Here is a 26,172-nt window from a genome sequence, read left to right as displayed (position 1 = left end):
CAAAGGATCGTCTTTCGTTGCTTGCTTCATCTTCATGCTGCTTCAAGCTGATTTCTATAAGCTGGGTTATGTAGACCATCTCTTTAGACGGTCGTCTGACTTTGAGTTTTCTGGTAAAGACTTCGAGACCTTCTACATTTCTCCGAAAGACTTGCTCGCCTTCACTTTCGAGGCTTCTATTGGTGAGGTAGTAGGAGAAGCTGATGCCCGAGCTGCAGTAGTCGGGGGTGAAGCGTCGGATGGTGCTGCTGTTGAGGGTGCAGCGACTGTTGAAGGCGTGACGACCGAGTAGTCATAGATCGTCCAAGCTGCTGACATGTAGTCTTCTAAGTAGTCTTTAGGATTTTCTTTATTTTCCTTATTTCTTTTTATTTTTCTTGAACTCCTTCGGTCTTTGCTAGTTGTTTATCAATTTTGCTAGAAAATTTAATAAACTTGTTTCCTTCGCTTTTCTCCATCTTCGCTTCTATAGTTTGTGCATTAACCTTAAACTTTATATACTAGTGGCAGGCGTGCTACTTTTCTATAAGCAAACAAGCCTACGTAGCCTATGTAGTTGTAGGTGTTGGTGTAGAACTTTGCAAAGTTATTAACCATAGGGTTGGCAGCCAGACGCATTACTTACAGAAGTAGACAAGTTCGCGTAACCACTAGGTTGTTAACCTTGACTTTCTCCAATTCTGTAAGTTATGTAACAAGTATCACAACACTTTAAGACTTGCTGTAGGTGATTTAGCGCTTGGCAGAGGTGAAGTTTATCGACTGCGTAGTATGTCGACAGTGGATAAAGCTTCGGATATGCACGCTAACTTGTTTTAACCTCTCATGGAAACCTGCGGTTGTTTAAGTTTAGCGCGGCTTACTTCTCGAAAGGTAAGTCATAGACAGTTTTCTGGAAACCGTAGGCTACCTTAGTGCACTCGGTAGCAGCTTTAGGGTTCCAGGCCAAGAGACCCAAAATCCTTCAGTTAGCTAAGCCTTGAAAAAGACCATTGTGGCTACTTTTAGAAATCCCGGCGCAAGCCATCATGCATTTAATTATTCTAGGGTTGCCCAACCCATCCATGTCTGGATATTTGAAGTGTAGAGTTTATCCTCCCCTTTGGAGAGCAGACCCATGTGGGTGTCAGGGAATTGGTTTACCCTCTCGTACTGAAAAGTATGGTTAGTCACTCGAGGGGTGCAATTCCTGCAATGAGTCCCTAAGAAGGGCGCAATCTTCTTTTAAGTACAGGTGAGATCAGTTGTTGTAAGCATGTAGTTGAGCCAAGTTGTAAATTACTTTTGAATTCCTCATTGAAAAACGAGTGAAATGAACGAAGCATTTAGCTGTAAAGTAGAGACTGCATAACAACTGGATAATCGTCGGCTCGCGAGGTGGTGTTCTTTGACCTGCTTGAGTTCTTGAGACTTTGATGTAGTAAGAGGTCACACATGGTACTTCCTCAGATTGTAGGTTTTCCACTGCTTTTCAATCTCTTTGTCATTCATGGTGGCGAAGGTGTAATTACCATTGTCGCCTATTCTGCTGATCTTATACGGACCTTCTTAAATGGGATCCATCTTTTTGGAGCCTTCTCTGCGGGCAATGATGAAGGCTTTTCTTAGAACTAGATCTCCAGGTTGGAACTGTCGGATCTTGGCCCTTTTGTTGTAACTGGAGAAGAGTTGCTGCTGGTAGGTTGCGATGCGGGTAATGGCCTGCCCGCGCTTCTCCTCTGCCAGATCTAAACTTGTGGCCATCTCCTTACTGTTCTGCTTAATGCTTGGCAATAGAGTGCTGATACTTGGCACAATAATGTTGGGAGGAATGATTGCTTTCAAACCAAATGCCAAAGAGAAGGGAGTCTCACTGGTTGCTCGTCTTTTAGTGGTGCGATATGCCCATAGACATCCGGGGAGTTCGTCTGGCCATTTTCCCTTTTTGTCGGAGAGGGATTTCTTGAGGCAGTCAAGGATTGTCTTGTTGGATGTTTCGGCCTGCCCATTGCCTTGAGGATATCTTGGCGTGGACATGTGTTGCTTGATGCCATACTTTTGGAAGAACTTCACCAAATCTTTGCCCATGAATTACAGGCTGTTGTAGGTGATGATGGAGTAAAGGATGCCAAATCGGCAAATGATGTTCCTCCGTATGCAGCGCTCTATGTCCGTCTGAGTCGTGGTTGTCATGGGCTTTGCCTCTACCCATTTAGTGAAGTAATTGATTGCCATAATCATCATGCCTCTACCCCCAGTAGCGGGCGACATTGGCCCTACCAAGTCAATTGCTCACTACATGAATAGTCAAGGACTCATCTGCAGGTGAAGTTCGTTGGCAGACAGTGCTGGTACCAGCTTGTAGCGTTGGCAGCGGTTGCACTTTTGTACTAACTCCTTAGCATCTTGGTGCATGGTAGGCCAGTAGTAGCCTGTGTTAAAAGCCTTCTGAGCTAAGGATCGGCCTTCGGAGTGATTTCCACAAATGCCTTCGTGGATTGAGCTTAGAACCTTCAGGTTATCGGGAGGCGCTAGGCAATGGAGATGTGGTCTGGTGTATGATCTTCGGACGAGAATGTCGTTCCATATGTAGTAGCGCGCTGCCCTCTAATCAAAGGGCACGCTTTACCATTGCTCTATGGACACATATGTTGGTGCCCTTTGACCTAATAGGGCACAAATAACTTTTTGTGCACGCTGGCCATATTTTTTGTAATGTTTAGGTCAGGTTATTCCTACATATGTATCATGTTTGTGGTAATGCCATGTGAGAATGACTTGTATGTTTATTACAACATTTAACTATTATGACCATTTTAGGTCGTGCCACCTAGTCACAAGCTTACGAAGAACTGATAATCTCTTAAATGGTGATATTATTCACAAGGATTATGAGTTCCTCACACTGCATTTGCTGGAATCTATCGCTAAACCCTCCTAAACTCCAACCATATCTTTGCTTTTTCCTTCCACCCTTCTCCTTTGCCTCTGCTTTTCCCTTCTCCTCGACATTGACTTTGATACAACCCCACGCTGCACGGGTGATTAAAAAAAAAAAAAAAAAAAGTTGAATTTGACCCTAAGAGTTGTTTAAATCTTTCCCTTACGTCTAAAAGTTGATTTCTGCAATCTAAGTGAATTCTAAGTTTAAGTTCATTATTTTATTTGCTATTGCTTTAAGAACGTTTGTTTTCCCTTACCTTCATTTGTTAGCCAACACCCCAAGCCCGTTACAACCTTTGACTTCATCTTAAGTGTCATGCGTTTAAATATGTGGAGTTTGAAATTGATATGAGCATATGGTGTCACTGGTTCTCAGTGAAGGATGCATTTCTTCTTACTGTAATAACATTTTCAACAACCCTTTTCTTCTTACAGTCTTTCCTTATATAGTGACTGGGTAGCTTTCCCACTAAGTCACTCTCTAACAACCCCATAACAACCAACAATCCCAACTAATTTCTGTTTATCCTAATCAGCACTACCAACTCACCAATACAACTGTGCTGATTTGTCATCATACACAGCATCATATCAATACCCCTTTCAAAATAAGGCTTGGAACATAAGATTTAAAAAACACAAAAGGATTACAAAGCAACAGAGAATCGACACATCATAATTAGGACACCATAGGAAATCTAGACTTCAATTCAGAGTAGTTCTCCCAAGTTGCCTCTTCTGGAGCATGATTCTGCCACTGGACCAAGACTTCAATTGCTGTAGTAGCTCATTTTTTTATTAACCTCATCTCTAAAATTGATGCTGGAACGTCTCGTAGTATTCCTGCATCCGTGATGGTTGGTAACTAGACTGTAGGCTGAATGTTAGGTCCTAGATGCTTCTTGAGATAAAAAAAACATGAAAAACTGGGTGTAATTTCTAATTCTCTGGCAATTTGAGTCTATAAGCAACCAGTCTTATCTTAGCCAACACCTCAAAAGGCCCATAGAATCTAGGTTGGAGCTTGTGAAAATGATGTTAAGCCAAAGATAAATGCTGATACGAAACCAACCTCAAATACACTAAATCACCTATTTGAAAGACCTTCTCAGTTTTGTGCTTATTAGCCTGAACAGTCATCCGATTTTAAGCAGCCAGTAAGTTTTCCTTTAATAGAGATAAGATCTTGTTTTGCTCTTGCAATCATCTATCAACCATATCAAGCTTTGTAGTACCTGTCTCATATATTGGAATCTCAGGTGGTGGTTGTCCATAAACCACTTCATAAGGACAAAACTTAGTTGCTGTGTGGAAAATAGTGTTATAACTGTACTCTGCCCAAGATAACCAAGTAGACCACTTCTTGGGTTGTAGGCTACAAAAGCACCTCAAATATGTTTCCAAACACCTGCTAACCACCTCGGTTTGACCATCTGTCTGAGGATGGTAACCCGAGCTAAAACACATAGATGATCCTTACAGGGCAAAGAACTCCTTCCAAAATTTTCTTATCAAGATTAGGTCTCGATCTGATATTATCGAAGTAGGCATGCCATGAAGTTTAAAGATGTGCTCAACAAACAGATTGGCCATCAAGGTCGCAGTATAAGGATGGGAAAGAGCAAGGAAGTGAGCATATTTTGATAGTTTGTCTACAACTACCCAAATGATGAAATCCATAGAAATGTCTGTCCATACCCAAGAATGGATAGGCAATGATTGGAGTAATCATGCAGGAGCCAATGTCTCATTTTTTGTTGCTGACAAGTTGTACAATTGGCTACCAACTCCTTGGTGTCCTTTTTCATGCCTACCCAATAAAAGGACTGAGATAGTCTTTTATAGGTTTTAAGGAACCTCGCATGGCTAGCAATAGCACTATAATGATGTTCTGCAATGATCTTGTGTCTCTAAGAACTAGTAGAACTTAATATTATTCTGCCTTTGTATCTCAAAAACCCATTGTCTACCTTGTATTTCAAGTTACTGAGCACAGTTGAATCAATAATCTGTAATACTTCTTGGATTTTTGTCACAATCCAAGTATCTTGCTCAAGATCCCTCCTCAAGTCATCCATCCAACTGAGATAAGGGTAGGAAATAGCAACCAATTCCATATTACAATTCTGAGCTTTAATATCAACAGGTAATCTTGAAAGAGCATTAGCCACTTGATTATCACAACCTTGTTTATACTGAATCTTATAATCGAAACCCAATAACTTTGAAACCCATTTTTGTTGAAATGAAGTGTGAGCTCAATTTTGCAAGAAAAATTTAAGCCTATGATGATCAGTTCTAATTATAAAGTGTCTCCCCATCAAGTAAGATTGCCATTTCTTCACTGCATGAATAATGGCCATCATCTTTCTCATATGCAGATAGTGACTGATTTCGTAGACTAAGAGCTTTACTGGTAAAGGCAATAGGTCTCCCATGCTATTGTAACACAGTGCCAATCCCAAATCCAGATGCATCACTCTCAATAATAAATGGCTGTGTAAAATCAGGAAGTCCCAACACATGTGGAGAAAGTATAGCTGTCTTCAACTGATTAAATGCAGTGGTTGCCTCTGGAGTCCAATGGAAATTATCTTTCTTAGTTAAAACTGTTAGGGGACTGATGATCTTTCCAAAACCAAGAATAAACTTCCTATAATACCTTGTCAATCCTAAAAATCCTTGAAGTGCCTTTACTGATGTAGGTACGGGCCAATTTGCAATGGCTTCCAGTTTACATGGATCAACTGCAACCCCATCCTTAGAGAGAATGTGACCAAGATATTCCACTATAGATTGTCCAAAAGCACACTTGGATTTCTTCACAAACAAGGTGTGTTCTTTTAACAACTGAAAAACCACTCGAAGATGAGTCAAGTGAGATTCCCAAGAACTGCTATAAACAAGAATATCATCAAAGAAAACCAGAATAAGCCTTCGAAGATAGGGCCTGAGAATCTCATTCATGAGACACTGAAATGTTGTTAGAGCATTGGTTAAGCCAAAAGGCATAACCAGAAACTCATAATGCCCATCGTGTGTTCGGAAAGTCGTTTTCTCGATGTCATTTAAATGCATTCTGATTTGGTGATAACCAAGTTGCAGGTCTAATTTGGAAAAAGAACCGAGCCCCAAACAATTCATCAAGTAACTCATCAATTAAAGGAATAGGAAACTTATCTTTTATTGTAATCAAGTTAAGCCTCCTATAGTCCATACACATTCATCATGTTCCCTCCTTCTTCTTGACTAAGATAACTGGGGACGAATATGGACTATTGCTTACTTGGATAAACCCAGTGTCTAACAATTCCTGCACACATTTCTCTATTTATATCTTCTGTAAAGGCCCATACCTGTAAGGCCTCATACTTGGTGGCTTACTACCTTCTAATAATGGTATTCGATGATCATGGAACCTATGAGGAGGTAAAGTGGTTGAAGGTAAGAAAACCAACTCAAATTCCTACAATAGCTAGTGCAATTCCTGAGACTATTGATCAGTGAGTGTTGATGCTACACAATATCTTCAGTTTGAAGAGCTCTGATAGAAGACTCGTGTTGCAAAAGTTTCTCCATTTGAAAAACAGAGATATCTTGAATGTGCTCATTAGGAGTTTCAGGGCTAGAGAGACAATAAGTGGAGTTACCCTTCTTGAACTTCATATACATTTTGTCAAAATCCCAAACAACTTGTCCAAGCATTCGTAACCATTGAACACCCAAAACAATGTCACAACCACTAATCGCTATAGCATACAAGTCAGTAACATAATCTTTAATTTTAAGAGAAACTGCTCCTAATGATCCAATTATGTTCACTTTCCCACCATCAGCAACCTTAACACTAAAAGAGTGAGATGTGTCCAGATGACCTTTAATTTTTTTCACCAAGGACGAGTCAATGAAGTTGTGAGAGCTACCAAAATCAATGAGGATTACTACAGGACAATTTTTTATGCAACCCAACACTTTCATAGTCTTGATGGATTTAGGTGCAGGAGTATCGAAAAGAGCACAATATGTTATTTCAGCTTCTAAGTTCTCATCCTCATAACTATCAGTGTCATACACAGTTTGAATATCAACGAGTAATAAATGTTTCTTCTCACAAGAATGCCATTTGGAATATTTTTCCTTATAATGAAAACGCAACCCATTTTTTCTACAATATTTAACTTCCTCAAGGGTTAATCTCCTAACAGCCTCAGTTTTAATCTTGCTATCTCCTACGGGCACATTACCCACATTCTATAAAGGTGCACAAAAGGAAGAATTACCAGAAGAATGAGTAAAAGGGTTAACCTTCAAATCTGCTAGCTTGGCATCAATCTGTTGTGCATAGGCAGTGGCTTCAAGAACATTTCTGGGCTTCAAGATTTTGACATCATGACGCAATTCTTCTTTGAGATCGCCAATGAAGCAAGATTTCAGCAAGGAAAGATTGATATCCGATGTGCGATTTGCCAAATGCCTAAATTCCATAATGTAGTCCCGCAATGTCCCAAATTGTCTCAATTTGACCAAGCTCTTTGCTGAATCTTCAAATTTTGATGGTTCGAACTCCTGACATAAAGCTGCTGTGAAATCCTCCCATTTGGGGTAATTGACTACCCAATTCGCCCATTGAAACCATTAAAGAGGTTCTCCCTTCAAATGAAAAGAAGCCATCTTGACTTTCTTGGAATCGTCGATACTGAAGAAATCAAAATAATGTTCGGTCTCATAGATCTAAGATAAGGGTTCATCACCATCACCAAAACGAGGAAAATCCATCTTAATGAACGGCGGATTTTGAGGAAAAAATTGCTAATTTGTATCCGTGCAATTGAGATTGGATGTGAAATTAGGGTTCATACCCAGTGGAAAATTGGGATCAGGATGAGTTGCTTCAGAGGATTCCCCAAACGCCCCACTCTCTTTTGTTGATAAGGATTGCAGTTGCTGCATGATCAATTCAGTTGTTGCTCGGGATTCTGGACGCGATTCGTTGAATTCCTTCTGAAAATCTTCAAACAAAGATTCAAGCTTGGAAACGCTCGACTCTATTGTTCTTTTGGAACCCATGCGAGTCATACAGGAGAAGGATTGAGGAGGATCGAAGGCACTGGTGCTAATACCAATGATACAACCCCCCACGCTCTGCTTCTACTTAATGTATAGTGAAGGATGTATTTCTTATTACTGTAATAACATTTTCAACAACCCCTTTCTTCTTACAGTCTTTCCTTATATAGTGACTGGGTAGCTTTCCCACTAAGTCACTCTCTAACAACCCCATAACAACCAACAATCCCAACTAATTTTTGTTTATCCTAATCAGCACTGCCAACTCACCAATACAACCGTGCTGATTTGTCATCATACACAGCATCTTATCAGACTTGGACTTTTGCCCTTGCTCTTTCTCTTATTTTTCGATTTGTTGACTTTTATATTGCCCTTGGCCTTAGCCTTGCCTATACCCTCGTCTTGAACACTACCATCATTATAAATAGACTCTGCAACATAATTGTTGTCACCATCATCATCATCATTCGTGCTCTTGGAAGCAAATAAAAGGGCATTGCGGGTGTTCTCAAACGACAAAGTTCCTCAGGAATGTTCATTGAACATTATCAAATTATCGGCCATATGCAAGTAAAGGTCCGTTACCTTTACACTTGGATCAACCCAAAAGTGACAAAATGTAGCATGGACAAAAGATCTAATTTCGGCAAATCATCCTTATCATGCATTTATTGTTTTTTGGATACCATGACATTCGCATAGAGTACTTTAGTTTCAAATCGCCATTATTTGGCACTCTTATGTCCTACGTTCAGCACTCTGCCATATTGCAGCCTAGTAGTCAGAGCAAAATCTTGCTCGATAAATTTTGAAACACTATCCCGCCAATAAAAGCTCTATTTTCATAATCATGAGTATAAATTTTATAAGATTTTTTAGTTAAAATAGTCTCTGAGATTGGTATAACTCTCAATTTCTGTCCTTAAGATTTAAAATCGATAGAAGTGGTTCCTAAGTTTGTCCACCATCAATCATTTTGGTCGTTCCTAAAAAAAATCTCTATTAATTAAGGACCAAAATGACAAAAGTTCTCTCAATTCAATAAGCATTGGGCCAAAATGATTTAACAAAATTTGAGGGTATTTTGGTCATTTTATCTTTTTTTAGGGAGATTTTTCATGGGATGATAAAAAAATTGACGATAGACAAACTCAGGGATTAGTTCTATTGATTTTAAATTTGAGAGACCAAAATGAAGATTTATGTCAATCTCAAAGTTCATTTTGGCTAAAAAGCCATTTCATAATAATCACTAACTTTAGATTCTTCAAATACTGTAAATCCTTTGTTTAAAAAAAAATGTAAATAGACAATTCTACTACTTGAATAAGCTAAAACAGTAATAACTCAACTGAAAACTTCAGATTTATGGACCCCAACAAGAGCGGAGAGATGGCAAAAGATTTTTGGATCTCAACTTGAGCGGAGAATGACGCAATATCCACTTTTGGACCGCAACTTGAGCAGAGAATGGGGCACATATCTCAGGGCTGTCGGCTCAAGACCAGTTTTTAGCGTTTAGGGTTTATATATTTCAGGGAGAGATGATATTTCTAGGGACGAAGATAAACAAGGTGCAATGGATTAGTAAAGCAGATGTATAACGCGATGTTCAGCTTGGTTTTTTTTTTTTTTTTTTCGGGTATTTTTGGGTCGGATTGGGTTGATCCGTCACAAAATGAGAATGATCAGTATAAAATGTGAAGAATTCTCTGCAGCAAATGCATGCAACTCATTTGAGTCGAGGCTATTTATTTTTTATCGTGCGACTAGTGTTCGTCCATGTTGCAGCGCACATAGGCTGCGGATTTGGCTTAGTGCATAAGAGATTTCTTTGAACAAATGATATCATCTACATTAAGAGGGTGGGAGAGTGGGCTAAACCTCACAATGAGGTAGCAATAATATAGTTTAAATTCATCTTTAACTAGAATCGAATTTAAGGCATTTCACTTACTAGTTGTGAACAAACAATTGCATAAGAGCCTTGCGAATTACATGCATGCTTGACTAACATGATTAATTAACAAAATGGAAAAGAAAGTCCAATGTGTATGAGTATTCGAATCAAATACATGCCTCACAAATCGCCCAAAAACCTGGCTTAGTGTTATGTGACGGTTCCTCTAAGTCAGAATCCACATGCAGTTGCGTCTACTTAAAGTCTTCCAAGTCAAACATAACGAAACTAACACATATGGAGTTATGGACTCTAATATCTTAAGGACTTACGAGGAACATGTTCACTACAATATTTCATTTCAGTTAAATAATACAATATCATATTTAAGTTTTTCTTTACATATTATTATACCAGAATGCTGTAGTTACAGTGAACCAGTTTCAGATAAATTGTTCTAAACTAAAAATATATACCGTTTTTATTGGGCCTAATTTAATAAGTTCCTACTTCGTCAATCAAATACACCCCACATAGCACCAAATCTCATCAATTTAACCATAAGTGAGGCTTCTAACGTGAATGATATAGAATTTTCCGTGTGTTTAAATATATTTTTAATGACTATATGACAACGCACGAGTCGTCAAGGGCCATAACAAATCATTGAAAATACATCAATCAACCCTTAAACAAGTCACAATATTCATGCATGTGGCACATGAAAATTCCTTTTTTCAGAAAAGGGGCGTGAGTAACGCACTCAAAGAAATTCCAAACGAGACTCACTTGCTTCAGTGCGTGGGCACCTCCCCACTTTCCCACATAGCCAGCCATACAATTTTATAAAATTTCTAAACAATACAGCCATACATCATAACTCCACACCCTTTTCCTTTTCAATTCGCCAACCAAATGGCCTCCAACCACAAACCCAAGAAACTCATGGTTTCCTCTTCCCAATCAAATCTTTGCACCACCCTCTTCTTCATCGTCCTCTTCACCATCCCTGCCCTTTTTCTCCTCCGCACCACCACCACCACCTCTCTATGTACCACCTCCTTTTCCACCCATCCCAGCCCTAGCTGGTCCGGCAATCTCCTTGCCGCTCAGTTCGCCTGGAACCACCTTCCCTTAGTTCAAGACCGTTCTCGACCCACCGCCCTCAGAATCGCCGTCTTCTCAAGAAAATGGCCTATTGGCACCGTCCCGGGGGGCATGGAACGCCACGCCCACACTCTCCACACGACACTTTCCCTCCTCGGCCATCAAGTCCATGTGTTCACATCCCCAGTCCTGCCCAAGGAGCTGATCAAACTCGACAACCAACAAGGAAGTCCGAGCCCATCATCGCCCTACATTCACTTCCACGAGGGCGAGCCAGGGCGATGGCGTTACAACAAGGCATGGGAGCAGTTTTTGGAAGAAAACCAACGTGAACAATTCGACGTGGTTCACTCCGAAAGCGTGGCGCTCCCTCATTGGCTAGCGCGAAAGCTACCGAACCTCGCAGTGTCATGGCATGGGATCGCCCTGGAAAGCTTACACTCGGACATCTTCCAAGATTTAACACGCAAGCCTAACGAGCCTATCTCCCCATCTTTCAACCAAAGCATCCAAGGGGTTGTCCCAAAAGTGTTGAACGAGATAAGATTCTTTCATAACTATGCCCATCATGTTGCTATAAGTGATAGTTGTGGGGAGATGCTAAGGGATGTCTACCAAATACCAGACAAAAGAGTGCATGTGATTGTCAACGGTGTTGACGAAGCGGACTTTGGTGTGGATGATAACCTAGGCCAAGAGTTTAGGTCCGCAATTGGCATACCGAAAAATGCTAGTTTGGTATTGGGAGTGGCCGGAAGATTAGTGAAAGACAAAGGCCATCCTATACTATACGAAGCATTCTCAAAGCTTATAGATAAGAACCCTAACGTGTATTTGATCGTAGCCGGTTCGGGACCATGGGAGGGAAGGTACAAGGATTTGGGGCCTCAAGTGCTAGTTCTTGGATCTATGAATCCATCTAAATTACATGCATTTTATAACGGCATCGACATTTTTGTGAATCCAACGCTTAGACCGCAGGGTCTCGATCTTACTCTGATGGAGGCAATGATGAGTGGGAAGCCGGTGATGGCGTCGAGGTTTCCGAGCATAAAGGGTACTATTGTTGTGGATGATGAGTTTGGCTTCATGTTTTCTCCGAACGTCGAATCTTTGTTGGAGGCTTTGGAGTTGGCTGTGAGTGAAGGGCCAAAGAGGGCAGCTCAAAGGGGAAAAGCTTGCCGGGAATATGCTAATTCCATGTTTACGGCAAGAAAGATGGCATTAGCATATGAGAGGTTGTTTCTTTGTATAAAAAATGAAACATTTTGTGCTTACCCTTGATTAATTAGACTGTAGATTTTTTTTTTTTTTTTTTTTACCTATATTCTTATTACAAATTAAATTTTCATAGGAACTTTGTATTGTTTTTACATGATATATTAAAGATTTGATCAGCTTCTTAATTGTTTTTATATACATGAAGCTATTACTGACATTCCCAAATCGTCATTTGGCCTTTCTTTTTACTAAGTAGAGGAGAAGGCTTGAATTTAAAACTCAGTGATTTAGAGAGAAAGATCCCATGTACCATGACGATCTGCCACTTGTCCTTTTAAATTTATTTTCTTGTTTATATTTACTACAAGAAAAAGAAGCAACATCCATACAACAAACGGTGCTGTTGTTTATGTAGCTATTACTAGAAGCTTGACAAACAGTAAAAAGCTGTGACAACTTTGAGAAATTGACATGAGCCTAACTTCTAGATGTCGCATCATATGAGTCCAACTTTTATTTGTTCTGGTCAAATTAACGCACCTGTCTGTGTGTGTTAGCCGTGTCCTTATTACCGTTGGCTTCCCTTGTTTCCGTGTGGTTGTTGGGTCAGAGAGCTTTCCTTTTTGTAATTAGAACATGAGTTATGATGTTATGTAGTTTTGGATGTATCATTATCATTATATTATAGTCTTTCTTTTATGGTTTTTTATCCAAAATGATCATGAGATTTGCATAGCACGTCACTTTAGTTCTTGAGATTGAAAATCAATATAAATGGTTCCTGAGATTGTCCACCATCCATTATTTTGGTTATTCCGTTAAAAACTCCGCTAAGTGTCCCGGAACTCTTGGCCTGAAGTTTGGACAATTTTCAAAACTTCGTAACTTAATCGTTTCTTAACCAAATTCGACCCATAATATATCAAAATAAAGATAGGAAAGTGTAGAACAAGATTATACCTATTTGGAAACCCAATGGTTGCCGGAGATGGCCGGAAAATAGCCTGAAAGGTGACTGGTCAGCGGGAAAACTGGAAAACTCACTGGAAACTGGGTAAAATTTAAACGTTCATAACTTCTTCAATACTCAACGAAATCAAGTGATTCAAAAACAAAGTGATGTGTTTTTAACGGAAAAACTGGAAAACTCGCTGGAAACTGGGTAAGATTTCCAGGACACTTAACAGAATTTTTAACGGAATGACCAAAATAATGGATGGTGGACAATCTCAGGGACCATTTCTATTGATTTTCAATCTCAATGATCAAAGTGATGTGTTATGCAAATCTCAGAGACCATTTTAACTAAAAAGCTTTCTTTTATTTACAAGAAAAGAAAAATCAAGAATAAATTAAAAATAACTAAGCAAGCTTCTAATATATATGAATACTGATAACTTTGTCTCGTCCCACATATAATAGAAAATTGCTAATTTAATAGTCTAATATCTAAATCCAATAATAGATGAATACTGATAATGTTATAGTGGAACACTTTAACTAGTACTCAGCATGATCATTTTTGTTGGAAAGGTTTTTAAATTAATACGCTTTTTTGGTTTATTATTACATTCTACACCATTTAGATTTGAGGTGAGTTTTAAATTGAGCCATGAAGTTTTAATTTTTTTCACGTGACACCATAAAGTTTTAAACAATGTATTTTATATTCTAACGAATTATTTGAATTTTAATTAAATTGATGATATGATGAGCGTGGAACTCGTAATTGAGTTGACATGCAACCTATATTAGTACCGAAATGACTAAAAACTCATCAATTTAATGTAGATTTAAACGTTCAATCGACAAATGGAGTAAATTGATATAATCACAAAACCTTAGGGTGCAATGTGAAATAATTGAAACCTCATGGACCATTTTGAAAACCACATAAAACCTTGAGGTTGAAAAATGTAGGTAGCCTTTATTGTTAGGGGTGTGCTATCCACACACCCCTTTTTACTTCTCCCACACCCTTGTTAATTTCTGTCCTTTGATCTTCTTCAATTCATCCGATCCGACGGCCGAAAATTAAAAAGGTGTGAGAGAAGTAAAAAGGGGTGTGTGGATATCACATCCCTATTGTTATTGTTGGAACCAAATTGGCACACCTCCATGTGGGGAGGAGATACACAAACTCGATTACCTATAAAATAACAAACAATCGTAAAGTAACCTCGGCACTTGTGGGGTGTCAACCAAAGGCTCTACGATGGTCAAGTTAGTAAACAATTTATGAGACTCAAGCAGTAGACAAAAGAATAGAGTATGCGATAATTGTGTTACCAAGGATGAACCTTAGAAGGACATATTTATAACAGTTGTGAGAGAGTCCTTTTCGGATATAGAATTCGTGTTAAACGGGAAAACCAAAAGGAAATTTAGGAGTAGATATTGCATCCTTTTAAGAGTGTGATTACTTGCGGCACACACCAATCCCTAGATTGTACGAACTCCAAGAATATAGGAGCCATGGACAATGAAGTTTCTCCAACTTCTTTTTGAACAGTGGTACGATACGCTCATAGAACTCCAGACCATTCTTCTGGCCATTTTCTGTTTTTCTCGAACCTCTTTTTTAAGCACTGAATGACTGTTTTGTTTAAGCCTCTGCTTGAGCATTGCCTTGGGGATATCGTGGAGTGGAGGTGAAATGGCAGATTTTGAGTTCTTTATACCAATCCATGACTTCGAAGCTGGTGAATTGCAGACCATTGTCAGTAAGTACGGTGTGCAGAATTCCAAATCAGCAGATGATATTTTTCCAGACAAAGGACTAGATTGATGTGCTAGTAATTCGAGACAAAGGCTTTGCTTCATCCATTTGGAGGATTAGTTTATTGCTACTATCATGGTTACCTTTGGCCTTCTTGAGTGGACTAGCAAAATTGATGCTTTATTCCTCGATGAGCCATGCCTTAGTCAAGGTGTTAATTTCTTTCGCATGCTAATGATTGATTGGCGTGTATCTCTGACACTTGTTGCAGGTTTGCGCGCAATGCAAAGAATCCTGCCTCATGGTGGGCTAGTAGTATTAAGCTGTCAACACTTTTTGCACCAGGGATCTCCCGCCAAAGCGATTTTTGTATATCCATAATGGATGTCAATCGGAATTTGTATGCCCATTTCTTGAGTTACACACATCTTTTGAGGTCCAGGGTACAAACATCAATAAAATCTTCTACGAACAACGATGTATCTTTAAGACTTTTAGACCAGTTTCTTGCACAAGCGGCGATTTTCAGGAAGTTTCCCGTCTTGGATATAGTCGATGATCTCGTCCATCCAGTTCTCTCTTGTATCGCTAGTAGCAACTATCTCCAGTTCTAATTCGTGGATGCTTGGTAAGGTACTCAAAGGGAATTATCTGTTGGAATGAGTAGTCTACAGTAGATTCGATGTTCACGAGTACATCAGCGTAGCTGTTCTCATTCTAAAAAATCTGTTGAATTTCATACTTCTCAAATTCCTCAAGTATTGTCTTGGCCTTGACCATATAGAATCTCATAGTCGGGTTATGGGTGGCGTAGTCTCCCTTGACCTGGTTAACAATTAGAGTTGAGTCACAATAGATTGCCAATTCTTTCACCTAAAGTTTTGTTGCTACCCGAAGTCCAACTATCAGTGCTTCATACTCTGCCTCGTTGTTGATTGCTTAAAATAAAAGTTTCAAGGCTTGCTCAAGAATAGATTCATATGGCGTCATCAAGACTATTCATGCCCCTATTCCATTCACATTTAATGATCCATCCACGTAGAGTTTCCAGAGATGAGGATTGTCAAGTGTTTTGCAGATCTATGAAGGATGAGACATCTTGATTAGTTGTAGTAAATTCAGCCACAAAGTCTGCAAATTCTTAGGCTTTAATCGAAGTCTTGGGCCGGTAGATGATTTCATATTGCCCCAATTCGATGGCCCACTTAGTGATTCTAGAAGATGAATCTAGACCATGTAAAATGGATCAGAATGAGTATTCTGTTTTGAAAACGATTTGGAATGATTGGAAGTATGACTGGAGTTTTCTGGTTGCTGTCACCAAAGTAAGAGTAAGTCTCTCCACCTTCAGATATTTAGTTTCTACTATGAGAAGAGATTTAGACACATAGTATACTGGTTTTCGCTCCTTCTAGTCTTCTCATACCAGAGCTGCCCTAGCTGCACATACAAGAATGTCGGATTCAATAGGTACTCCTTTAGCTTTGTAAAAGCATCTTCACACTCGTCGATCAACAGTAGACCCTTGCTTTTCTTGATTGTTGTGAAAAATGACTTGCATTTTTCAGAGATCATGAGAGGAATTGACTAAGAGCGGTTGCTCTTTTGGTTAGACTTTGAATTTATTTCACGGTTCACGGCGACTTCATTTCTATGATGGCTCCGATCTAGTCCGGATTGGCTTCAACTCTGAGCTAGGTGATCAAATAATATAATAACTTCTTTTACGCAACTTTAAAAGTGCACATTTTTTGGCTGAGCTTCATATTGTATTTTCAGAGTAGTTCGAAAGATTCTTAGAGGTGAGTGAGGTCGTCTGTCTTTTCTTCTTTCTTGACTACCATGTCATTGACCTACACTTCCATTGTTTTCCCAATATTTTCTTTGAAGATTTGAACATTCAGCCTATGATAGGTTGCCCCTGCATTTTTAAGTCTGAAAGGCATAACTTTTTAACAATACGTAACTCAGTCGATGACAAAAAGATGTCTTATCCATGTCTAGTTCGTACATCTTGATCTAGTTGTAACCGAAGTATGCATCCACGAAGCTTAGCAATTTCATATGGACAGTCGGCCTCCTTAGTGTAACATCCCACATCAACCAACGGAGAGGGGGTGATAAGCCTTGTATGTATATTCCCATCTCTACCTAGCACGAGGCATTTTGGGAGCTCACTAGCTTCGGGTTCCGTAGGAACTCCGAAGTTAAGCAAGAAAGGGGCCAGAGCATTCCAGGATGGGTGACCCACTGGGAAGTTCTGCTCGCGTGAGTTACTAGAAACAAAACCGTGAGGGCATGGTTGGGGCTCAAAGCGGATAATATCGTGCTACGGTGGAGTCGAGCCCGGGATGTGGTGGGGGCCCGGATCGGGATGTGACACCTTAGTGTGTGTTTGGCTTTGGCCTTTTATAAATTTAAGTAATCTTGTGCTTCAAATAAAAGCCCAATGCTTAACATAAAAGCCAAATGAGTTTGGGCCCAATGGAACTGAAAGAACCCGAACTACCTTTTAAGCCAAAAAGTGATGTTTCATCATTTCTATGATTTATTTAGACTTTCTAATTAATCATAACACTTAATTAATACTAATTAATTAATTCTATCATCCTTTAGTTATCTCATTAGACGAGTGTATTGGTGTACAATTGATTTATATTCTAATTAGCAAGGCAGTGAGGTGATTGATATCAATCTAATTGATTAGTACATATTCAATCATTTAGTGAATTAAAACCTATTTTTAATTTTCTTTCTACTTTGATTATTGGTTATTTAACCATCAAGAATGACCCACAAGCAATTAGTGACATTTAATCAGATATCATGGCTACCCAAGCCAATGTAGAGTTTGGTTGGAGAACCTATTCAGTTAGAATTACAATATAATTCAATCCTTCTCTAATTCAATACTCTCAATCACAATACCTGGGTATAGTTACTTTATGTCAAACCCTAATGTGATTAAACTATCTTATAGATACTTCGGCCGAAGATTCCCAAATCATATCTTAGAGTATTCATTCTCTTATACTGAGGATTAGAGATTCCTTATTGAACATTCACATGCCTCTGAGAATAAATCACTGACCTCAACAGTGCATAGAACACAGCCAAGATAAGATGTGGTCACATCTCATTGTCAAATTATCAACAACGTATCCCAAGACAACTATGATGTCTCATGTCAAATGACTACTTACATTATTTCAACCAGTAGAGTTACTTACTAAACATGTGACTAAACCTCAATGCAAGTACTCTCGTTTGATTATGTTCAATGGACTCATTCCCTTAACGAGCACCGACATACTTGTCTTAGTGTCCCTACATGAATGGCTTGAGACTATCCATCATTCTCATTGAAGCAAACATAGTCTATACTGGTTTATCTAGATTGTCACATTCCTCTAACAATCCTATGACCAAGAACTTTTTGGACATCATGGTTATGTGAAGAAGGTCTCTATAGTCTAACATATTTAGATTACTTTTTTCATCAATCCATTGTACTATATTCACTATTTGGACGTATATTGTTTATTAAGATAATTCTAATGAGTGACTTTGGCCTTTTGTTGTATTAGACTTTACCTATACATTCAAACATTATCCTAAAATGTTTATTCCCAAGATTGAACTCGGGGCACATCTCCAACATGAATAACCAACATGGAGTCTGTTTCAACCCATAATGTTTCCAATGTTTAACCCAAGTTATACGTACAACCTCAATGCAAGCAAGAATTTCTAAAGTAACTAAACTTACCAATTTTGTGTTTGATGCAAAAACACCAAGTGCCCCACCTTCCAATAAGCAAAAAATTCCCACTAATACAGCATGTTCGTTGGCACAAGACTCATCAATATCAACCTTGAGCCACCAAGTCATTGGCAATCTTCAGATGACTTGAATAAAGGATGGAGCCACGTTGAGAAAATAAGCAACATTGAAGAAGATGAGCTACCATTAAAAACACACAAGAGCCGAGTCATGAAACTGAGCTGCTAGCCAGCATTTTGCATAATCTAGAGAAACAGACTTGCCCTCAAACCGAATTTGATTGCGAATAAACCAAATGCTCCATATAAAAGTACAAGCCACTAAAATCCAAAATTTTTTAGTAAAGGTTGTAAGAAAAGTTTCACAAAAAACCTGTAACACTACTAATTGAACCACTAGAGAAGAACAGGGAAAATGCTTCAACAACCAAGACCAAAGACTCACAGTCCAAGAGTATTCCATAGAATGTGTGAAAGAGACTCAACAATTGAATTACAAAATGAGCAACAAGAAACCATCGAAACTCCCATATGTTGAAAAACTGTATCAGTGAGGAGGCGACCTTGTACAACTTTGCAAATAGTTAGGCTTATCCTTGGTTGAATTCAATGAGACCAAATGGTTTCCCCCAAGGCACTTGGATATCAAAGTTAAGCAAGTGAAAATAAACTTAATTAGTTGTAAGGATACCAGACAGAGAACCAGACCAACATAAAGAGACTGAAGATGTTTGCAACAAAAGAGGAATAGTTGTAATTAAGCAACAACTTCAAGAAAAATAGTGAAGAAATCCAGCTGCCAATTCCCAATGAGAACCGCATATCAAGACTCTTAATAAGGCTCCGACCATATAAGCAAGAGTATCAAGGATGTAAAGGTAGGAAAACAAAGGCTTGCCCAACCAATTATCAGACCAAAAAGAAACTTGAGAAACATCACCTACAATCCATGTCAAATGTGAGGAGATAATAGGGAGAACCTTTTTAAAACCCAACCACACTGAAGATTTTTTGTAAGTGGAAAGAGAAACCAAACCTCCATGCAAGAAGCGAGTATGCGTGAAGATAGCCAAATAGAGAGGAAGAATCCACCATATTTTAGCAACGCTTCAAAAGCAATGAGTGATTTAGAATGGTCAAATCCTTTAACCCTAAGCCACCAAGATGCTTTGGACGACAACAAATGAACAAACATGTCAAGAAATTGGAAGAGTACCACGAGAGTCTAGATCACCTAATCAGAAAAAATTCCTCATCCACCTTTGGACTTAATATGTTTATCCACATATATGATGTGAATCCCATTTAGATCAGTTGACTAGCTTTTTTTCTTAGCTTTTTTCTTATCTTTTTTCATTAAGGTGATAGTTCAAATTTCAAAAACTCCACAGTCACACACAAACTAGACTTTCTTGAGTGCTCCGAAGTTCCCACTACTCTAAAGTTGTAGCCATTAAACGTTTGTTTAAAAATTAAAATTAAAATTTAACCTTTAAAACCAGAGCACCAGATACTCCGGTGCACCCAAGAATTTTCGCGCACACACATATAAATATAAGGAAAACTAATGAAAATTACTTGAAAAGTTTTAGTTTTAATCAAAAACCATGTTATAAGTTTTGTTTAATGATTAGTACAAGGCCCATATTAAAGTAATCCAACTAAAAATGACCTAACTATAATAAATTATGATTTGTCGATTTTACCCCTATCTTTTTAGGTTGAGTTCCAGATTTTCGTCATTAATGGAGTTCATCGTTGAATTGCAGACCTTCTTTTTCTTTGAAACAAAAATATAGATCCTCATGCTACTTAATTTATATTTTGTATTATTTCGTTGAAACGTGATCGTCGTTATTATTCATAAAGTATTCGAGGTACTGTTTTTCAATTTTTCTTCATTAGTGGAGTTCATCGTTTGTTTCTCCAGAAAATAAATTTGAGATCTGCATGTTATTCAATAATAACAACGGGTCACTATTTCATAACTGTAAAAATAAACTGTTTATTGATTTTAAGTAATACTATTTCTGGAATCTAAGTCACTATTTCTGGATCCAAAAGAAATGGACACTGTTTCTTAAATGTAAGCTAGAAAAGAAATAGTGAAATTCATTGTATTTGGATTCAAAGCAAAATAAGCATCCTGTTTCTTAAATATAATCAACCGATGCATGAAAGAAAATAAACAATCAAAGGTTAAAACATAGACTGTTTCTGGAATTTAAGTCACTGTTTCTGGATTTTGGTTCCTTTCTTTCTAGATACAGTGTTTGTTTGTGCACAGAAAAAAAACACTGTATCTTTTTTTTTTTTTTCCATAAACAGTGTTATGTTTTGGGTTCTCCAGAAACAGTTTTATGTTTTGGTTCTTTTTTTTTCCTATTTATAGACTCCTGACATGTACGTACATCACCAGGACCGTAGGTCCTTATTGGATCTGATTGGAATAAAATACTAACACTATAAATTATTCGTGGTGCAGATAAGAGGATGAGGATGAGGACGATGACGAGGAAGAGGAGGATAAGGGCACGAAAAAGGTAGACAATAGTTTTGGATGGTTTTTTATTAAACTTTGAGCTCTTTTAGTTAAATAACATTTTAGGATGGTTTTTGGTTAAATATTTTTTGGTCTAAGCCCTTTTCATTAAAGCTCTCATAAAAATATGGATAAAGTGCAACCCTATAAATCATCCCGATTCAATTTATATATTTATATAGGCAACTATACATATTCCTCGGATTTGAAATTTGTCTTTCTAACTTGCAATATTCCACACTTCCTATGGTACACTTGATATATAGCCCTGAGTCATCGAAATTGCCCAAGATTATTTATGATTTGCAGTTGCCGTTGGAGACGATTTCCTGATATTCCCAACTCTATGACCATCCATTCTAGCTTTAGCAAAAACACCATTTCTAGCAAATTTTGGTGATGCCGGCCAATGCCCATAAGCGACGGCAATGTCCTTCAAGTCTCGAAGGCTTTCAAGAGTCTCGATAATGGAAGGCATTCTAGGCCTGTCTTTGGGGTTCATGCTTATGCATTGTAATGCCAGATGGGCAATCTCCTTTGCTCCCTTAACAGAATACTGGCCGGCAAGTCTCGGGTCCATAATACAGCACAACCTCCGACTACTATACATGTAAGGTTTTGCCCATTCAATCAGATTTTGCTCGCTCTTTGGTCTTGATTTATCCATTGCTCTTTTTCCTGTTAGCAATTCTAGCAGCACCACTCCAAAGCTGTAGATGTCACATTTTATTGTCAATTGCCCTGAAAATTGAACTTCTTCCAATGTCAATGCATTTGATTAAATCATCAACCAGTTTCATTAATTCGTAAAATTAATTAGTAACAATATCTTTCCCGATTTCTAAGGCTCCTGATATGCACACCTCAATGCACTAAAAATATAACCCCAAACAGACCATATATACTAGAAGAAGAAAAGTTGGGAAGTATATACATAACATTTTCAAGTTATACCTGTTGAGACATATTCAGGGGCTGCATATCCATAGGTACCCATTACTCTTGTTGTGACATGTGTTTCTGATCCTTCGGGTCCCATCTTTGCTAGTCCAAAATCTGACAGCTTTGCTGTGAAATCCTACCAAATACAGAGTAAAATCCAGCTTATATAATGCTTAAATTTCCTTGAATTAAAAGTGGGTTTGATTTTTGTCATTTTACTTTAGGAGCTGTATAAAAAAAATATAAAAAATCATATTGCACTCCCTGTCACTTATTTTGCAGAATGTTTTATAATTAGTTCTATATGACACTTACAGAATCTAGCAAAACATTTGAACTTTTGAAATCCCGGTATATGACAGGTGTCTCGGCCCCATGCAAGAAAGCAAGGCCTTCGGCTGCTCCTATTGCAATCTTTAATCTTGTGGCCCAAGGCAATGATATTGAAAGCCCTGTAGTTATATAGCAGATATAATAATTACCGCATGCATGCATATGCAGATTGATAATTCTAAAACTAACTGTAAGTAGAAATAATTATGATAATGTGGTTGGAGAATGGAGATAATATTATGCAAACGCACTTTTGAATAAGTGATTCTCTAAGCTGCCTCGAGGCATAAACTCGTAAACAAGGAGTCTTTCCTCGTTCTTGCAACAGTAGCCAATTAATTTCACCAAATTATGGTGCCTGAGCTGCCCAAGAAATATCACTTCTGCCTGCAACAAATTAACGAGTTATGAATAAATTTGTCTAAACTAACCCTAACTAACGTAACTGGAAAAGTCCTCTTTCTTTTTTCAAATCAAATCATTTGACTCGAGCTGTGAATTTTGAAGATTCGTCCACATACAATTATTTATTTATTTATGTATGACCCTTTAGTCAAAACCCTTTAGAGTAAACTGTCGATTTGTTCCCTGAACTTTCAATTAACTTTCGATTTCCCCTCTGAACTTTTCTATTCGAAAATTAAGGAGTCAAACTAATTTTTTTAGCCGATTTGCCCCCTACCGTTAGTTTTTCATATATTCCATCCATATTTCGATTAAGTGAGACCATGTGCACAATATGTGAGGGTAGTTAAGTCATTTCACTCTTAAAAATGATTAAAAAACTGAAGGAAAAAAAAACAAAACAAAACCTTCCCTCTATTTTTTTCCTCTAATTCCTATCCTCAATTTTATTTTTCCCTCTCATTCCTATGCATGAGAAATGACATAGGGTGTTATTGTCTTCATAAGTAGCTAAGTTAGTCTTTTTCTTGAAGCATGTACGTACTACTATTTTTATTTTCTCTAACAAATTAATAATTTGACAAATGTTCATGGTGTTATTGTCTCCAATGCAGTGCATTAATATAAGAAACATGTTCACAATACTCATAAAAAAATGCTCAAGATAATTACATGTTTTTCATAATGTCATAATAATCCCAATACAATTCCACAAAATGATCCTTAAGAAGTTGGAAAACATAACACCCTCAACCTTACTCAGCCATCAGAAATGAAAATAGGTTGAGGTACAAGATTCCAACCAAACAAGGAAGGCCATGGAAAGTGTAGTTGATCTCCACGTGTCATGTGTGTTTCGAGCAGAATGTTTGTGCTCTTGTTTTGATAACTAAAACCTTATTTTGCTTGTGTTTGGTTAAGTGGAATGCCCATATTTTGTAATCGAGATTCTGTGGGTTATATACCTTATGGATGGTAAAATCTCTTATGTTTTCCAACTTCTTAAGGATCATTTTGTGGAATTGTATTGGGATTATTATGACATTATGAAAAGTATGTAATTATCTTGAGCATTTTTTATGAGTATTATGAACATGTTTCTTATATTAATGCACTGCTTTGGACACAATAACACCATGAGCATTTGTCAAATTATTAATTTGTTAGAGAAAATAAAAATGGTAGTACATGCTTCAAGAAAAGGACTAACTTAGCTATTTATGAAGACAATAACACCATATGTCATTTCTCATGCATATGAATGAGAAGGAAAAATAAAATTAAGGATAGGAATTAGCGGGAAAAAATAAAGGGAAAGTTTTGTTTTTTTTTTTATTTTCAGTTTTTTAATCATTTTTAAGAGTGAAATGACTTAACTACCCTCACATGTTGTGCACATGATCTCACTTAATAGAAAGATGGATGGAATATATGAAAAACTAATGGTAGGGGGCAAATCGGCTAAAAAAAATAGTTTGAGTCCTTAATTTTCCAATAGAAAAGTTCAGGGGGGAAATCGAAAGCTAAGTGAAAGTTCATGGGGTAAATCGACAGTTTACTCAAACTCTTTATATACAAAGATCTCAACAGGTTCCTCTTCGGATCTTTTGGTGAGGATCTTGTAGATCAGTGAAGCGTGTTCGTTCATCGTATATCGTGCGGTCAATTTTTTACATTTTGTCAAGTATTGTTTGTATTTAATTTTAAATAAAAATATTTAAAATAATTTATGACCACACGATGTACAATGAACAGATACGATTCACGGATCCATAGGATCCTCACAAAGAGGATCCGAAGAGGATCCGGATTCACAAAGATCTGGCCTTGTTCGAAAAAAATTTATTTGTACTATTAAAAATGATAACCATTATCGTTATTAATCGAATTAACCCCATCTTTATACATTAAATTAACCTCGACTTTTTCTACTTAGTGCTTTATAATACCTAGTAATACCATCTTCCTTCGTATTTTGGAGGTGATTTTTACACATATTTTTTTCATTTTTCAACCTCTCTGTATTTTTAGTTATCGAATTAAATATATTAAACGAAAACAACATACATAATTAAATAAGATGTGTGAGAGACTAAAACGAGTGAATGTTTATCATTTCCTACTAGCCATTCGCGGTGTCCTTGTAGGCCTTCAATGTCGAGGAGCTTAATGGCAACGGCCTGAGCTTTCAAACCCTGCCTCAGATTCTCATCAATGTAACCCTTATGAACAGTTCCAAACCCGCCTTCTCCAAGTAAAAAATTGACCGAAAATTTCTGAGTCACAGCACGCAGCTCACTCAGTTGAAAATCATACAAATCCGACCCGAAAGACTCTGCAAGATCCTCGTTGATACACATGGACGAAGAGCGGCTGAGATTGGAGAAAGACAACCGCCGGAAGGATGGCAGTTAAGCAACGTCCTCGGAGAAATCGGACCTTGATGGCCTGCACCTGCTGAAGTTGCCAAAGATTGTTTGGTTTTCAGATGAACAGCAGTTTGCTGTCAATGGTATCCAAGGCTTTGAGTGCTGCTGCTGCTGCTGCCGCCTCATAATTATTGGAGGAGAAGAGAAAAGCTAGTGGAAAGAGATATGCATTTGTTGCAAAGAATACCACATGAACCATGGTTTCTTATTCTAAAACTGAGCAAATTAAAGACGGAAAGTTGTGTACGTCCTTACTTCAACTGCTCTAACCACTCTGCTAAATGGGGGAAGTGTATTTCGTTTGCAATCTGTTAAAAATTTTGTTGTGATTTGTCTTTAACGCAACGTCTTCATGCAGAAGGTTAAGAAATTCTGCAATTGAGTAAATCTTAATCTTTTTTTTCTTTATGGACGCACACAACATGACCAAATTTTGTAACAAGCTCATCAACCCCACTTATATATGTGAGACCCACTTTGCTTATAAGGTTGATAAAAATTTGGTGGAACTACTCTATTGGCATGAGCAATTTATGATAAGGTACATATTATATAATTGAGCCAAGTCGAGTACAAGATGCTCAAGCTCGGCTCAGTTGAAATTGTTCTTGCTCAAGTGCAGCTCAAGCTTAAAAAAGCTCGTAAATGCATGCTCAAGCTCAACTCGAATGATATTTTCAAGCTTGAGCTCGACTCATTTGTAAACTAAACTTGAGCTTTTGTTTGGCTCGATTTATTGAGAATTAATATAAAAAAAATAAAAATTATAAAAAGTTGGTAGTAATATTGAATACATGCA

The 26,172-nt window shown here is 37.8% G+C and overlaps 3 protein-coding genes across 3 annotated transcripts; 1 reads left to right on the top strand and 2 right to left on the bottom strand.

The window, feature by feature from the left end:
• Positions 1-5,361: 5,361 nt before the first annotated feature.
• Positions 5,362-6,000, bottom strand: LOC139193145 (uncharacterized mitochondrial protein AtMg00860-like). The gene has a single exon (XM_070816120.1). The coding sequence runs from the start codon at positions 5,998-6,000 to the stop codon at positions 5,362-5,364; it is 639 nt and encodes a 212-aa protein (XP_070672221.1).
• A 4,698-nt stretch (positions 6,001-10,698) lies between these two features.
• LOC114822223 (uncharacterized) lies at positions 10,699-12,401 on the top strand. The gene has a single exon (XM_029096523.2). The coding sequence runs from the start codon at positions 10,808-10,810 to the stop codon at positions 12,281-12,283; it is 1,476 nt and encodes a 491-aa protein (XP_028952356.1). The 5' UTR covers positions 10,699-10,807; the 3' UTR covers positions 12,284-12,401.
• Positions 12,402-21,466: 9,065 nt separating this feature from the next.
• LOC114822069 (probable serine/threonine-protein kinase PBL15) lies at positions 21,467-25,574 on the bottom strand. Its single transcript, XM_029096066.2, has 5 exons — positions 25,068-25,574; positions 22,791-22,926; positions 22,522-22,658; positions 22,219-22,342; positions 21,467-22,005 (listed from the first exon to the last, which is right to left on the bottom strand). Exons 1-5 carry the CDS (start codon positions 25,302-25,304, stop codon positions 21,557-21,559), a joined length of 1,083 nt encoding a protein of 360 aa, XP_028951899.1. The 5' UTR covers positions 25,305-25,574; the 3' UTR covers positions 21,467-21,556.
• Between the last annotated feature and the right edge of the window lie 598 nt (positions 25,575-26,172).

This window comes from Malus domestica, chromosome 16 (genome assembly GCF_042453785.1).
Source record: "Malus domestica chromosome 16, GDT2T_hap1".
Taxonomy (NCBI): domain Eukaryota; kingdom Viridiplantae; phylum Streptophyta; class Magnoliopsida; order Rosales; family Rosaceae; genus Malus; species Malus domestica.
The sequence above is the reverse complement of the archived record's forward strand: the minus strand, read 5'-3'. Positions and strand labels throughout refer to the sequence as shown.